This window comes from Rhinolophus sinicus, linkage group LG02 (genome assembly GCF_036562045.2).
Source record: "Rhinolophus sinicus isolate RSC01 linkage group LG02, ASM3656204v1, whole genome shotgun sequence".
Taxonomy (NCBI): Eukaryota; Metazoa; Chordata; class Mammalia; order Chiroptera; family Rhinolophidae; genus Rhinolophus; species Rhinolophus sinicus.
The window spans coordinates 191,873,126-191,887,918 of NC_133752.1; the positions used below are offsets into that span (position 1 = coordinate 191,873,126).

Consider the following 14,793-nt stretch of genomic DNA (forward strand, 5'->3'; position numbering starts at 1 on the left):
AAGCTGGACCTCAGCTAAGAGGTGCCCACTAACCGTGCCTCCTCATCCTCTTCCTGCTGTGGCTGCTTCTGTCCCCATCCCAGGCCTTTGAAGTGGCTGAGAAGGAGCTGGGGATCCCTGCTCTCCTGGACCCCAGTGACATGGTCTCTATGAGTGTCCCCGACTGCCTCAGCATCATGACCTATGTGTCCCAGTATTACAACCACTTCGCCAGCCCTGGCCAAGGTGAGATGGGGACAGTCCTTCAGGGAGACTGGCCCTGGGGGCAGGGCTGGGGACGTGTGTCATAGTTTTCTGACCTGCAAATAGGCAGCTGGGGAGGCAGCTCATCATTCATTCACTGGATCATTCATTCACTCCTTGAAATGCTGTTTATTGAGTCAAACGCCACCGTGCTGGGGGTATAGCTGTGAATGAGATCGCAGCCCTCCCCGGAGCTCACACTCTTGGTGGGGGAGACAGACAACAAACACGGAAACCCACAACTGAGCAAAATAATGTGCATGCAAGGAGACAAAGCAGACTGCTGTCTGTGAGTTCATCTTTCTGTACCCACCCTCACTTCCTGTTTGCAGACACTTCCCTGAGGCTTTTCCTCCAGTGGGGAAGCGGCCCTGTGGGGATGTTGGGCTGTGTCTGGCCCAGAAGTGACCTTTAAGACCTAAGAACTGAGAGGCTGAGGTGGTGGGGGCGGTGGGTAGGAGGGTGGAGGAGCACCAGGACACTTCTCTGCTCTGAGTCAGGTCACTGGGCCAGGTTACAGAGCCCCTGCCTGGAGAAGCCCCATGAGGAATCTCCTGGCAGCAATGGGCCTCTCCTGCAGAGAAAAAGTGGGCCCAGAGAGGGGAAGCAAGGAGCTCAAGGTTACTCAGCAAGAGAGCAGAAAGGCAGGGTTGGAGAATCCAGGTGGCCTGAGTCCTGTGCTGCTGCTTACTGCTGTCCACGGGTCCTGAGAGGGTGGTGCCTGGCCCCCCCCACCTCATTTCAGTCCTGCCTACTGCCTCTGACCTCCCTGTGACAATCCCAGCCCATCTCTTAAAAACAGTGTTCTATGAAATCAGATTTTTTTCTCCTTTTTAAAAGTAAAATATGTATGGGGTGGCCAGTTAGCTCAGTTGGTTAGAGCGTGGTGCTAATAACGCCGAGGTTGGTGGTTCAATCCCCACGTGGGCCACTATGAGCTGCGCCCTCCTTAAAAAAGTTAAAAAATAAAAGTAAAACATGTTTACTGTGCACAATTTAAAACACAGAAAAGGGCGTAAATATTAAAATAATCTCCCCCACCACCCTGAGATAACACTAGGGATTAATATTATACTTGAACAAATAACATGTATTTTATAAAGTCTATGTCACACCAGTTAATATCGGCGTCACTTTTTTTTTTTAATTGGGGAAGGGGAACAGGACTTTATTGGGCAACAGTGTGTACTTCCAGGACTTTTTTCTAAGTCAAGTTGTTGTCCTTTCAATCTTAGTTGTGGAGGGCGCAGCTCAGCTCCAGGTCCAGTCGCCGTTGCTAGTTGCAGGGGGCGCAGCCCACCATCCCTTGTGGGACTCGAGGAATCCAACTGGCAACCTTGTGGTTGAGAGCCCGCACTCCAACCAACTGAGCCATCCGGGAGGCAGCTCAGTTCAAGGTGCCGTGTTCAATCTTAGTTGCAGGGGGTGGAGCCCACCATCCCTTGCAGGAGTCGAGGAGTTGAACTGGCAACCTTGTGCTTGAGAGCCCACTGGCCCATGTGGGAATCAAACTGGTGACATTGGTTTTATGAGCATAGAGCTCTAACCAACTGAGCCACCTGGCCGCCCCCCCAACTTTCTTTCTTACTCATCCTCTAATCTTCACATTTTGCCTCCTCCAAGCAGCCTACCCTGATATACTCCAGGTGCTCTTGTAGCACCCTGCCCCGTGGTGAACACATAAGGACTCTGGTTGTAATATCTTGATTCCTCCTTTCTCTTCCCCTGCAAACTGTCTCTGTCTAGTTCACAGCTATGTAGCTCCAGCACCTGGTACTTATTCATTTAACAAATATTTATTGAGCCCCTACTATGTGCCAGGCACTGTGCTAGGGAGAGAGCTGAGAATCAGACAGAGGTGAAGCAAGGAGCTCAAGGTTACGCAGCAAGAGAGCAGAAAGGCAGGGTTGGAGAATCCAGGTGGCCTGAGTCCTGTGCACCCATTGCAGTCTAATGGGTGGGGGAGAGAGAACAAAGTAATAAGTAATATAATTTCAGGAAATTCCAATAAGGAAACAAAATAAGGCAATGGGATGAAACGGAACGGGAGGAGGAAGTGACTACTTTAGATGGCCTCTACTTTAGGGAGGACCTCTCTGAGGCGGTGACATTTGAGCTAAGCCTTGAACAAGAAGAAGGAGGCCACCTGAAGGTCTGGGAAGGAATTTTCCAGGCAACGGGGCAGCAGGGGCCTGTGTGCTTCAGGGCGTGAGGGGGAAGGAGGAGATCAGGACGGGGGTGGGGGGGCGCTGAAGGGACTGGGAGTTGATTAAGCTGCTGGGTTTCCAAAATTTTTGACTGTGACTCATGGTGAGAAATACATTTCCCATCATAACCTAAGTTCATGCACATGTCTGTAAACTGAAAGAAGTTTCAGGAAACGATTCTTCCCCTTACAACATGGGATGCACGCAGATACTTTCTATTGTGTTCCATTTTTAAAATGTGCTGTTTGCAACCCACCAAATTTATTTCAGGGTCCATTCATGGGTTGTGACCTGAAGTTTGGTCAACGCTGTTTTAGACCACTGTAAGGAACTTGGGTTTTATTTTTGAAATGATTATACAGTAAAAATAGGTCATACAGTAAAAATAGACATTGGTATACAGTACTCTGAATTAGGGGGTCTCCTGTACTCACTGGGTACAGAATAGGTGCTCAGTGAATATTTGCTGAAATAATGAGGGAGTGGAGTGTGGGAGGAGGCCGGTGAGGTGGGACGGGTGGTTCCTTCTGGTGAGAGGGATGCAGGCCGGGTTCCGGGCCACAGCTGCCCACCTGGGCATAGGCAGGGCGCAGGTTCCTTGTTGGTCCCCGGGAGCCAGCCCGTTGTCCTGGACCTTCAGGCCAGCACCGTGTGGCTCCTTTCTTTTCCTTCTCTTCAACCCCTTACCCTGGTGGGAAGGAAGCTACCTGTCCTGCCACATACTGGGCACTGTTAATTCTGTGACTGTACTGTCGCCATGTTGTTCACGCTGCTCTATGCAGTAAGAGTCACTTTGCAGAGGCTCAGCGAGGGTAAGTAGCTTGGGCTCAGCACTTAGTGTGGAAGTGGAGGCGTCCCCTGGCCTGTGTGAAGCAGGAAACTGCTCTGGTCCCACTGCGTTCTGCAGCCACCAAAGGGGATGGCTGCAGAGCTCAAATCTTAGGCTAGGTGGGGGTCTCTTGGGACTCTGGGTCCTCGCCTCAGGGTCTTGTTCCTGTCTCTTGGCAGCCGGTGTCTCATCAGCCAGAAAGGGCCTGGTACCTTCCTCCCCACCATCCGAAGCATCTACTCCAGTGGAACCAGGAGATAGGGCTCAGGTAGGCAGACCCCTGGTGTGGGCGGGTGGGGTGGGGGTAGAGAGGGTGCCTGTTGGGGTGGCCAGCTGCCAATGCTGTGTTCAGAAGGCGTTCGGTCCTTTTCCCATTGGTTTTGGGAGTAGAGTCTTACAGGCCAGGGCAGGGGGCAGGTTCAGGAGATGCCAGGCCTGGGACGGGGGCATACAGCAGTCTACAGTGCTGACTTTGCCATCCTGGGACTGACAGGATTCACACGGGTAATATGGCAAATACTCCCCTTGATTCCTGTTGAGACAGAGATTTTCACTTCCCAGGAGATTGTTTAATTCTCTCAGCAACTCTAGGAGGTCGGTATGATGTGTCCTGATATACGGATGAGAAAACTGAGGCTCAGACAGGCTTGGTCATTTGTCGAGGGTCTCTCAGCTAGGAAGTGGGGGGCCACACTGCCAGTCCCCTGCTCCAGGTGCTCAAAGGGATGACCCCAGCCCTTCACATCTGGACAGCACTTCACAGTGTGCAAAAGACTCTCCCACCTGCTTCCATCTGTTCCTTGAGGGGCAGGGCGCTCAGCCTCGGGTGGGTACCCAAGTGAGCGTGCGCGGGGCTGATACAGGCAGGGGTATCGGATGCCAATTTGCAGGTGGGAACCCAAGGCCCGGAGATGCCAGCAGCTTGCTCAAGGTCACAGTGCTTAGAAATAGAGAACCTGGAATTTAAACCTGCTGGGGCTCTAGGAGGGGAGGCAGAGAAGGCAGATGAGATGGGCCTGAGAGGACAGTCACCCGTTGGGGCCCAACTTGCAGGAACGGGAGAGGTGCAAGAGTCGCCGAGGGGAAGGGTTTATTCAGCCAGGGGCTGCCTTTCTCGTGGGCAAGGCCTCAGAAACTGAAAGGCAGGACTTTCCCTGTGTCCATCCTGATGCAGTGACCTTGAGCAAGTCCTTCAGCCTCTCTGGGCTTTAGCTTCCTCCTCTGAGACTGGGGCACTCCCCCGCCCTCTGCCCCTCCAGGGCTCTGATGAAGTACGTTAGCACTGTGAAGCTCTGCACTTGGGGCCCCGCAGCCATTAGAGGTGGGAACAGGATGGCTGGTGACCACGCCTCCACCCCCAATCTTCTCGCGCTTGCAGGGTGAGGAGCTCTCTTCCGGCCACCTGTTGGAGCAGGGCGCCCACCGGACCCCCAGCAGCACGTGTGCGGCCTGCCAGCAGCATGTGCACCTGGTGCAACGTTACCTGGCCGAGGGCAAGCTGTACCACCGACACTGCTTCCGGTGAGTGGCTGGGGAGCCTGGGGGCAGGAGCCTCACCCCCAGCAGCCCAATACCAGGGAAGGAGCGTCCATGGATTCAGCACCAGTGTGCTAGGCCCCTTGGCAGGCTCTTCAGGTCAGAGCATCCTGCTTATCCCCATTTTACTGAGGGGCAAACGAAGGCCTAGTGAGGGCAAGAGACTTGCTCAGTCACATAACTAGTCAGAAATGGGGCTGGAGCTCAGGGGTCTGCCTCCAGTACCAGCGCTCTTTGAGGCAAACTACCCAGTGATGCTTAAGGAGCGGAATATGCTTTAAAAGCCACAGGGGAAAAAATGATTTAAAAAAAAGCCCCACAATAACAGCTTGCTTTCCGTGTGTGGCTCTCAGGAGAAGCCAGGTTCAAAGAAAATGGAGTAAGAGATAAGGAAAATACAAATAACTTATAAAATGTGTGAAAACATTTTATATGTTACAAAAAGAAATCAGAAAAGAAAATTGAAGAGTCAAGGGGAGCTGGTGACTGAGAGTTGCCACATGTGCTCGACTGTGGTTTAGTGTGTGTGCGTGTGCGTGCACCCTCACGTACGTGCACGTGCGCGGTGGCTGGACCTGGAACCAGGGGACTTGACTGCAGAACTGAGGTGTCATCGGGGAAAAATCTCCAGGAGGGGAACCGTTACACCAACGCAGTCACATCTGGCCAGCTGTAAGCACATACCGGAAATAGAACTTGTAGAAATACATGCACAACTGGAAGTAGAGTTTCATAAGACAAGTGTGATACACACTGACATTTTCTTTTATTCAATTTCATTTTATTCTCTTCCATGAAAAAAAACAAAACAAAAAAACCCTGTTTGGTTGCAAACTACTGAACTGATTTCCTGAGCCGCTAGTGAGTGGCAGCCTGCACACTAGATGGTACCTCTTGGAGGGGGAAACCTTTGCTTCCTCTTGCAGCACAAACTGAAGGCATGTTTCACAATTGTGTTGCTGATTTCACATGGTTTTATTGTTCTACAATGATCCTGACATTTATCATTTTCGTTTTCCTCTGGGAAGTCCCGAGTATTGCGACAGGATCCAGGCTGGCGTTTGGCAGGAGAGAAGGGAGGGAACAGCTTTGGCTGCTGGAGGCTCGGTAGCCAGCCTGGCCAAGTTGAACACCCTGCCCCTGTTCTCCCTGCCAGGTGTCGACAGTGCTCCAGCACCCTGATCCCTGGGGCTTACAGGAGGGGGCCTGAGGAGGGCACCTTCGTCTGTGCAGAACAGTGCGCCAGGCTGGGCCCAGGGGGGCGGTCGGGGGCCAAGCCCTGGTCTGCCCCGCAGCCAAAGCCACAGCAAGAAGAAGCAAAAGAAGCAGCAGAAGAAGCCAAGGATGTGGAGGGAGGCGGCCGCAGCCCTAGTGCGGCTGCAGGCGCGGAGGTGGACGCGCCCCAGGCCAGCCCAGAGGCCCGGACCCAGATTCCCACCAAGCCCCGGGTTCCGGGCAAACCACAGGAGCTGGCCAGCCCCCCAACCGGTCGCCCCACGCCTGCGCCCAGGAAGGCCTCCGAGAGCACAGCCCTGACACCCCCCACGCCCCGGCCCCGGTCCAGTCTGCAGCCTGAGAACTTGGTGGAGCAAGGTGGCAGCAGCGGCCTGGTGAATGGTGAGCAAGGCTCTAGCTGGGGCCAGGAACCCGCTGTGGAGTGTCCGGTGTTTGCATGCACATGTGCACTGAGAGTATTCATGGGGCCACGCTCTGTCTGTGTGAGCCTCGTATGGGAGCTGGCGCTGTTTCTGAGATGGTTAGTTCATGCAACAGATAGTGCTGAGGCCTCTATGCTGGGCTATGTTCTCCATGCGGGGGGTGCAGCTCAAACAAAACAGACAAGATCGTGCCCCAGGCTGTGTGCCTTGTATGCTTCAGTTTCAGGGTATGTTCCGACTGCACACGGTGTGTGCCTGTGTCCTGACTGTCTCTGGGACTGTGTGTCCTGGCAGTCTGATTGAATATCCCAGGTGACCTCCCCTCCCATGCCCAGCCCATGTGCTGGTCTGTGTCTGGATGTCTGGCAGGGGAGAGCTCAGGCTGGGGTCAGGACAGGAGAGGGTGTGTCCCTGGTCAGGTGGGGCCCTGGGAGCTGTCTTCCGGCCAGTCTGAACTGCAGTGGATACCCCGTTCCACCCCCTCATCACAGAACCTTCCCAAATGAGCTTCCTGAGCTTCCATGAGCTCATGGAAACCAAGTTCCTTGTAACCCAAGATGTACTGGGTAGCCCTTATCGTTTGGTCGGGGAGGACAGGTAGGTTAGGAAAGACCGTGGGGGCCTGAGGGAGAGAGACTCCCTCCGCCTGTTCAGTTCTGTTCCACACTCATGGAGGTGTGCTCTGAGCCCCGCCCTGACATTGTTTAGACCTATCTGTGCTTTGAGGTGCTGCCAGTATCCAGGGGGAGACAGGCAGAGACAGGGATTTCAGTAGAACGTGGAAGTCTGTTAAGATGGGGGAAGCAGAGGCTGTTATGAAATTCAGGAACATTTAGATGTTGGGAGGCTTCCAGGAGGAGATAACGCTGGGGCTGAATTGAGACAATGTTTCTGTTTGGAGAAGTGTCTGAGGGGTACTTGGGTTCCCCCTTCTCAACTGAACTGCAAATGGGGTCTCAGGTGTCCGGCCTTGCCCCTTTACCCTTCTCTACCTGTCACCTTTGGTGCTTATCTAATCTCCCTGAGTGCTGGGCCGGGGAGGTGCAAGTGTGCGGGTGACGTGGCCATGGCCACCTGGAGTCTGTGGCCTGCCAGGTGGGAAGGAAGGGCACTCCTTGGTGTGGCAGGCACTCTGGCTGGCTCTCCGGGTGCCCCACTCTGCTGTCCAGCCCACAGCTGTCTGTCTATGAAGGCCTATCTTACTCTCCTTTCCCATTTAGGAAGGTTGCACGAAACCCCCGTCCCCAAGCCGAGAGGGACGCCCAAGCTGTCAGAGAGGTATGCTGGCCCTGAGAGGTTTTCAGGGCCCTGGCGGTGGGCATGGGGGTGCCCTGGGGGGCAAGGCTTCCTGCGGGCATGTGACCCACCCCACGCTCTCCTGAGAATGGGCAGGGCTCACCTCTGGCTGGGGCAGGAGTGCTGTGCCCACATCCCCTGGGAGCCCCTCCCCTGTGGGCAGCAGTGCCTGGTGGAGACAGCCGCCTCTGGAGTCCCTTCAGTTCCCCAAGCCCCTGCTGCCTCTGTGACATGGGAGTCCGAGGCCTGGCTCATAGAGTTGTGAGAATTAGCAGCCAGGTATGAAAGGCTCAGAAAAGCTTAGCCATATACCTGGCTCAGGTATTCCACCCTGGGACCGTGTGTCCCAGGCGAGGATATCTATTTCCAGCTATTCTTTGGAGCTCTGCCTCCCCTGTGTGGTCCGTGAGGGAGCGAGGTGGGCCACAGCCATAACCATAGTTAACACTAGTGAGCACTTGCTGTGCCAGGTGCTGTGCCCACTGGACTCTTACATTGATCCCGTGAGGTGAGGGTGATTGTCCGCATTTCATGGGTGGGAGACTGAGGCAGGGAGGTCAGGTGACTTTCTCAGTATCACCCAGGGAGCCCCTTGTGGGTCCTTTCCTCGTTGGGGCTCACGGAGGCTGTGTGACATGAAAGTTTACCTTTTCTGGGTCTCAAGGGGCCCAGTTGGGATGTGACTCTAATAGTCCATTTCAGCCTTGGGCCCAGGCTGGCCCCGCTGGGTTGGGGGTGGGAGAGGAGAAAGGTGCAGTTACTCATCCATTCCCTTTGAAATGGACCCAGAACTGTCCAGAGTAAGAAGGACGCTGCCCCCCACCTCCTAATGGTTTCTGCCTCTTCCTGCTGCCCTCCAGGACGCCAGCCCCCAGGAAGGACCCCCCATGGATCACTCTGGTACAGGCAGAGCCAAAGAAGAAGCCAGCGCCCCTTCCCCCAAGCAGCAGCCCTGGGCCTCCATGCCAGGACAGCAGGCAGGTAGAGAATGGAGGCATGGAGGAGGTGGCCCCGAGGAGCCTGGCGGGGGCTGGCCTAGAGCCCCAGCCCTACAACCCGTTTGAGGAGGAGGAGGAGGAGGAGCCGCCCGCTGCACCCAGCCTGGCCACTGGCGCTGCTCAGGCCCCCTTGGAGTCCACACCCAAGACCTTGCACCCCTGGTACGGCATCACCCCTACCAGCAGCCCCAAGACAAAGAAGCGCCCTGCCCCCCGAGCACCCAGTGCGTCCCCACTCGGTGAGTGCCATCCCTGGGAGTTCTGCTGATAGTCGGAACTCTGGGGTCGGGCTCCTGGGTCAGCCCAGCCAGGAAGGGGGTGTGATGCAGTGGGATCCCCTTTAGGCCAGGTGCCACGTGTTTCACATGCATCTTCTCATTTGATCCTGGAGCTAACCTGTGAGGTAGGTGTCATACCCTCATTGCAGGTGAGGAAACTGAGGCACAGAGAGGGTAAGTGATTTGCCCCAACGACTCACAGCATGGAGGCAGGATTTGAACCTAGGCCCTAGACTTCATATGCTTAACCCTTTGTAACCCACCTCACAGGTCTGTTGTGAGAATTAAATACATTAGCTGGTGAAGTACTTAGGACCCACGGAAAGCACACGGCAGGGGTTAGATGGAATCCTGCCTTTCTAGTCACTCTCCTCCAGTTGCTGGCAACTGCTGGCTCTGACCTGGCTCTGTGTGTGTGACACGGGCCTTGTGACTTTGAGCAGTTCCTTCCTTGTATCTGTCCTCAGTTTCCCCACATGGAATATGGTGGTGGTGGGCCAGCTCCAGGGCATTTGCACCCCTCCACCCAGCACTCCCTTTCTCATCCAGACATGTTGCGTTTTTTTCACTCTCACCATCTTGCAGTCTTCTGAGGCCCTGGGCTTGGTCATTTTCCACCATGCCTGGGGTCCAGCTGCCTCCGAGATCTCAGTAGGAGCCGCTTAGGCAGTGGGGCTGAGAGTATGTTCAAGATGATCAGAGGCAGGTGCTCAGGTGGTCTGGGGTCCCCCCACCCCCCCGGCCCCTGCTGGAGCCCTGGGATCCTCTAGCTGAGAGTAGTCAGCCAAGTGGAGGTGGTGGGTGGGTGCGGGGTGCAGCCACTGGGGTGAGCTCTGAGTCAGATACAGCTGGGTTCCACCCCAGCCTTTGGGGGCCAGTGCCTTCTCTCATCTGGAAAATGCACATGACAATACTTTCACACATGGTATCTGTCACCTGCAGGAGTGGTGCAGGGCAGTGCCTGGCCCAGAGCTGGCCACTGCGAGGTCTGCCCGCCCTTCCCCTCACCTGCTGCCCTCCCTCCCACCTCTGCTTTGGATCACAGGCACAGGAGAGGCCAGCCTCAGTTTTGTCTGCGCCCTCCCCTCCCCTGGCAGATTTGCCTTTTAAGTTCGTTTTGGCTTTGGCTCAGATCAGACATGGGAGGGGAGGTAGAAGTGGCAGCCATGCTGAGTGAGGAAGTGAGGGGTGGGTTCTCTGGGCCGTGGCTTCATCTGGACGCAGAAGGACATGGGTTTCCAAGGCCACCTGCAGCTCTGTTGAGAGTGGAGCGTGTCAGGTGAAACCAGAAGCCCTGACTATACCCCATCATGTGGCGCCCACTTTCTCATCTGTTTGTGCAGCTCTCCATGCCTCGCGTCTCTCACACTCGGAGCCACCCACGGCTACCCCATCACCAGCCCTCAGCGTGGAGAGCCTGTCATCCGAGAGCTCCAACCAGACCCCCAGTGCAGAGCTGCTGGAGCCCCCAGTTGTGCCTAAGAGCTCCTCAGAGCCTGCTGTCCATGCCCCTGGCACTCCTGGCACCTCTGCCAGCCTCTCTGCCAACTCCTCCCTGTCCTCCTCTGGGGAGCTGGTGCAGCCCAGCACGGACCGGACACCTCAAGCCAATCCTGGCCTTGCCCCCAATACGAGGGGCAGCTCTGGTCCCCAGCCTGCTAAGCCCTGCAGTGGAGCTGCCCCCACCCCTCTCTTGTTGGTTGGAGACAAGAGCCCCGTGCCTTCCCCTGGAACCTCATCCCCACAGCTCCAGGTAAAGGTGAGTACCTCACCCTAGCTAAAAGCTGCTGTCCTGTCTAGTGGATGGGGGTCTGGTCTCAGGGCAGGGATGTCCAGGGCCTTCTATCTTTGCTGGCCTTTGATTTCCTGACTGACCTTGGCAGTGTCCATCTACTCATTCACTACACCATTCACTGAGGCACAGATCCATCTATCCATCCTTCCATCCATTGGCCAGACCTCCCATCATCTACCTGTTCTCCTGTCCACTTGCCTGGCCCTCCATGCATTGATGCATTCAGGCACCTATTTACCTGCCTATCCCATGCACTTGTCCATTTGGGACCCATTCACCCAGCCACCCTGCATCTGCCTATCCTCTGTCCACCCTTCCATTTACTGAGGCCCTATTTATGCTAGAGGCCCCTTCCCAGGTCCGCCCTGCACTCCATCTTCTCTTGGGGGTGGAGTGGTCATGAGGCAACCCTCCCAGGGAGCTTGTTTTTCAGATGACCTTTGTGGGCTGTTTGCACACTTTGCTTGAGTCCCACGCCAAGACGGGGCTCACGAGGGGTCAGAACATTCCTCAGGGCATCTAGTTCCCGAAGGGGCCTCTATTGCAGCCACAGTCCCTTTGGGCCACCAGGTTCTGATGGTCCACTTTCGCCCCACAGTCTGCAGCTCTTTGAAAGCCAAAGACTCATCCAGTCCTAGTGGATGGAGTTAGGACAGCTCCCATGGGGTGACGAACCTGGGGTGACCAACCTACCTGACCTACCTGACAGAGGATGAGGCTGGGGAGGGGCCCAAGCTATTGGTCCAGCCCCTACCTGTGTGCCTTTCAGACATTTAACCTTTCTTTGCTCGGGCAACAGCCTCCTGTCCCGCTCTGCCACCCCCTTACTGTGAGACCTTGAAAAGGGCTCCCCCCTTCTCTGGGTGTCAGCTGGCTCTGAGAAGCCCAAGGGTTCCTTGGTGGTGGGTGGTGGGACACCCCCCTCCTCCCTTCAGGCAACGCCCTTTAAACACCTGCTTCCTGTCCTGGGGTTGCGGTGGAAGGTCAGCTTGAAGGAGTTGTGTGGCTGAGAAAAGGCTGAGACCCCTTGAGGGGCTGGGGCTTCAGGCTGTTTGGCCCTGCTGGGCCCCTCTGGGTACGATTGTGGAAGGGAGGGGCAGAGCCCCAAGTGGACTGCCTTCTGGGGCATCCCCACACCTCATCCTAACCCCAAGATTAGGAGAGAAATCTCAGATGCAGTGGGGGCAGGAGACAGGGGTCTTGGGCGGGTGCTGCCCTGTGGGAACCAAACCCCGTCTCCCTGCCAGGCCTGGCTCAGAGCATCTGCTGGCCTGAGACCACCTCTGTGCGGCTGGTGCAGGGGAGGTGAGCAGGGCTCCCTCCTGCCTTCCCCAGCTGCTGGGAGCAAGCTGGGAAACACTCCAGGGAGCGCTCCACAACCTCAAGTGAGGCCACCCACCGAGGCTGTGGAGTGCCATCTAGTGCCAGCTGGATGCCCTGGGGCTGTGATGAAAGTGGTTGGAAGATGTAGGCATTGCTCAGGTGGCAGGCAGAGCCCTGTCCCAATGCTGGGGCTGCTCAGCTGTGCTGGCCTCGAGGGCAGGGCTCACCCCAAAGGGGCAGAAAGATGCAAGGCTCTGGGTGCGTGGAAGGGGGCAGCAGCGGAGAGGGGTCTTTCCTGGGCAGGGAGGGAGCTACCCTCCTCCATCCGCTAGCCAGATGCAAGGGGGGTTCTGTGCTTTTGTACTCTTTGCTGGGCGACACTGGGCAAGGAGCTGTACCTCTCTGAGCCTGAGAGTCCCTGCTGGGGAAAGGGTGGTTGTGAGGCCTGAATGAGCGACTGTAGCTGTCTAGCCCGCAACTCCTTGTCCTGATCACTGTCCCCAGTGCAGGATGGCTGCTCCGCCCGGAAACAGATTCTCGCCTTAGCTTGGGCCCTTGGGAAGTGCGGACCTTAACCTCTCTGAACTTGAGTTTTAGTTGTCAAGTGGGCATTACAATACTCACTTTGCGAGCGCTGTGAGAATTCAGTAAGAACGTAGGGAAGTCTCCAGCACAGCAACTGCACAGGGGAAGTGCTGGGAAATGGGGATGTTTGTTGAACTCAATGCTGGGCAGTTCTTCCTCTGTGTGAGCCCTCCTCTCCGTGCCCTCGGGGTCTAGCCTGCTTTCCATAGTCCCACGTGATCAGGCTGCGAGCGGTATTATGGCCGCTCCCCAGACTTACCCTCTGTCATATGGCCCTGCCTTTAGTCTTCCTGCAAGGAGAATCCTTTTAACCGGAAGGCATCACCCACAGCGTCCCCAGCCACAAAGAAGGCCATCAAGGGATCCAAGCCAGCGAGGCCACCTGCCCCAGGACATGGCTTCCCGCTCATCAAGCGCAAGGTACCAGCTGGGAGCTCCCAGACTTCCTGGGCTCGGCCCCTCCTGGCAGCCTCAGGCTCCCCATGGGACACTTCGATAGGATGGGCTGTCGGGGCAGCTGCCCTCAGATGTCGGAGAGGGGGCACTTGGGTGGCCCCACTGGAAGGTTGAATTTCTAGCAGATCAGTTGTTCTCAAGCAGGAGCAAAGGGTGGTGCATTTAACTTGTTACTAATAATAGTTCAAGGATTACAGCACTCATATGATACATTTCTAGTTAAATAGATTAGAGTGTTCTCTAGTTAATCTTTCTAATAGGGTCACCCTCTCACTGTGATATCATTTCTGGAGTGGCAGAGAAGGGGGAGGGTTGCCATGAGAGGTAGGAAGTTGTGCCTCCCTCTGGGTGTGCCTGGCCAGGGGCACGCAGGGGTGGTGGGTATCTCCGCACCCTGACTTCCTCACACAGGGATCCTGCCTCTGGCTCCACTGGGGGGTGGGACAGCCAGAGTCCTGGGCCCATGGTGGCCAGTGCTGGCCAGAGAAATGACCAAGCTCCTGGCAGCGGGCAGGTGGGAGGGGAAGGCTGTCCTTCAGGTGACGGGTGCTGTCGCGCAGGTCCAGGCTGACCAGTACATTCCCGAGGAGGACATCCACAGAGAAGTGGACACCATTGAGCGCCAGCTAGATGCCCTGGAACACCGTGGGGTCCTGCTGGAGAAGAAGCTACGTGGTGGAGTGAATGGTTCGCGCGCTGCTGGGAGGCCTGGTGGGTGGGACTTCGGGTGGCAGGAGCCTCGCTCTCTGGGGGGAGCCTCGATGGCTGCTTTGAGGGCCGGAACTGCTGCCAACCCTGGCCTCCCTGGGTATCTGGTTTCCAGAGGGCCGTGAGGACGACATGCTGGTGGACTGGTTCAAGCTCATCCATGAGAAGCACCTGCTTGTTCGGCGGGAGTCCGAGCTCATCTATGTGTGAGTTCTCCCGTGCCCCTTCCTGGAATCCATAGAGCTTAGAACAGAGAGTCCCCGTCTTCCTTCTCTCATCACTGACAGCACAGGCCAAGGCAGCTGCGTGGGGCTGAATTAATAGTCGGCTCCTTCCCACCTTCTAGCTTCAAGCAGCAAAACCTGGAGCAGCGGCAGGCAGATGTGGAGTATGAGCTCCGATGCCTTCTCAACAAGCCAGGTGAGTGCAGCCACGTCCGTCCTCCGGCCTCCTGCGCCAGGGCCTAGTGATATGGGGGAGTGGACAGAGCCCTGACACAGGCACACAGGCAGACCCTGGGAGTCGGGTCAGAGGAGAGAGCTGGAGGGGCCGTGATAACAGGTGATAAATGGGCTGAGCCCCGGTGGGAGTGTGGACACATGGTGTCAGAGAGCACCAGGCTCAGGAACACACCACCTGTGGCCGCCCCGGCTCCTGGATGTGTGGGTGGGCAGGGCCCCAGGGGGAGGGGCTTCAAGCTCCAGGGCCCATGGCTGCTCCTTGAGTAGGTGACAGCAGATGCGTGCCCAGAGGCAGCTCTGGGCTCCCGGCTCTCAGGCCCAGAGCATGGCAGGACTTTACTGGTGGAAGAAGGGAAGGTAGAGGGCCCCCTGCACGGCATGACTCTGGGCGGGACGGATAGGATGGGCTCAGCATGGTGG

General features: G+C 56.4%; 1 protein-coding gene across 2 annotated transcripts in view; it reads left to right on the top strand.

The window, feature by feature from the left end:
• The window catches only part of MICALL1 (MICAL like 1), a 28,388-nt gene that overhangs the window by 5,149 nt on the left and 8,446 nt on the right, over window positions 1-14,793 (top strand). The window contains exons 3-13 of one of the 2 annotated variants that reach the window (XM_074326383.1): window positions 84-225; window positions 3,459-3,547; window positions 4,658-4,800; window positions 5,972-6,432; window positions 7,694-7,751; window positions 8,630-9,006; window positions 10,389-10,804; window positions 13,034-13,168; window positions 13,765-13,915; window positions 14,028-14,118; window positions 14,259-14,332. In XM_074326383.1, coding sequence (XP_074182484.1) covers window positions 84-225; window positions 3,459-3,547; window positions 4,658-4,800; window positions 5,972-6,432; window positions 7,694-7,751; window positions 8,630-9,006; window positions 10,389-10,804; window positions 13,034-13,168; window positions 13,765-13,915; window positions 14,028-14,118; window positions 14,259-14,332 — 2,137 coding nt within the window. The remainder of the gene's footprint in view (window positions 1-83; window positions 226-3,458; window positions 3,548-4,657; window positions 4,801-5,971; window positions 6,433-7,693; window positions 7,752-8,629; window positions 9,007-10,388; window positions 10,805-13,033; window positions 13,169-13,764; window positions 13,916-14,027; window positions 14,119-14,258; window positions 14,333-14,793) is intronic. The other variant, XM_074326384.1, reaches the window with a different exon arrangement.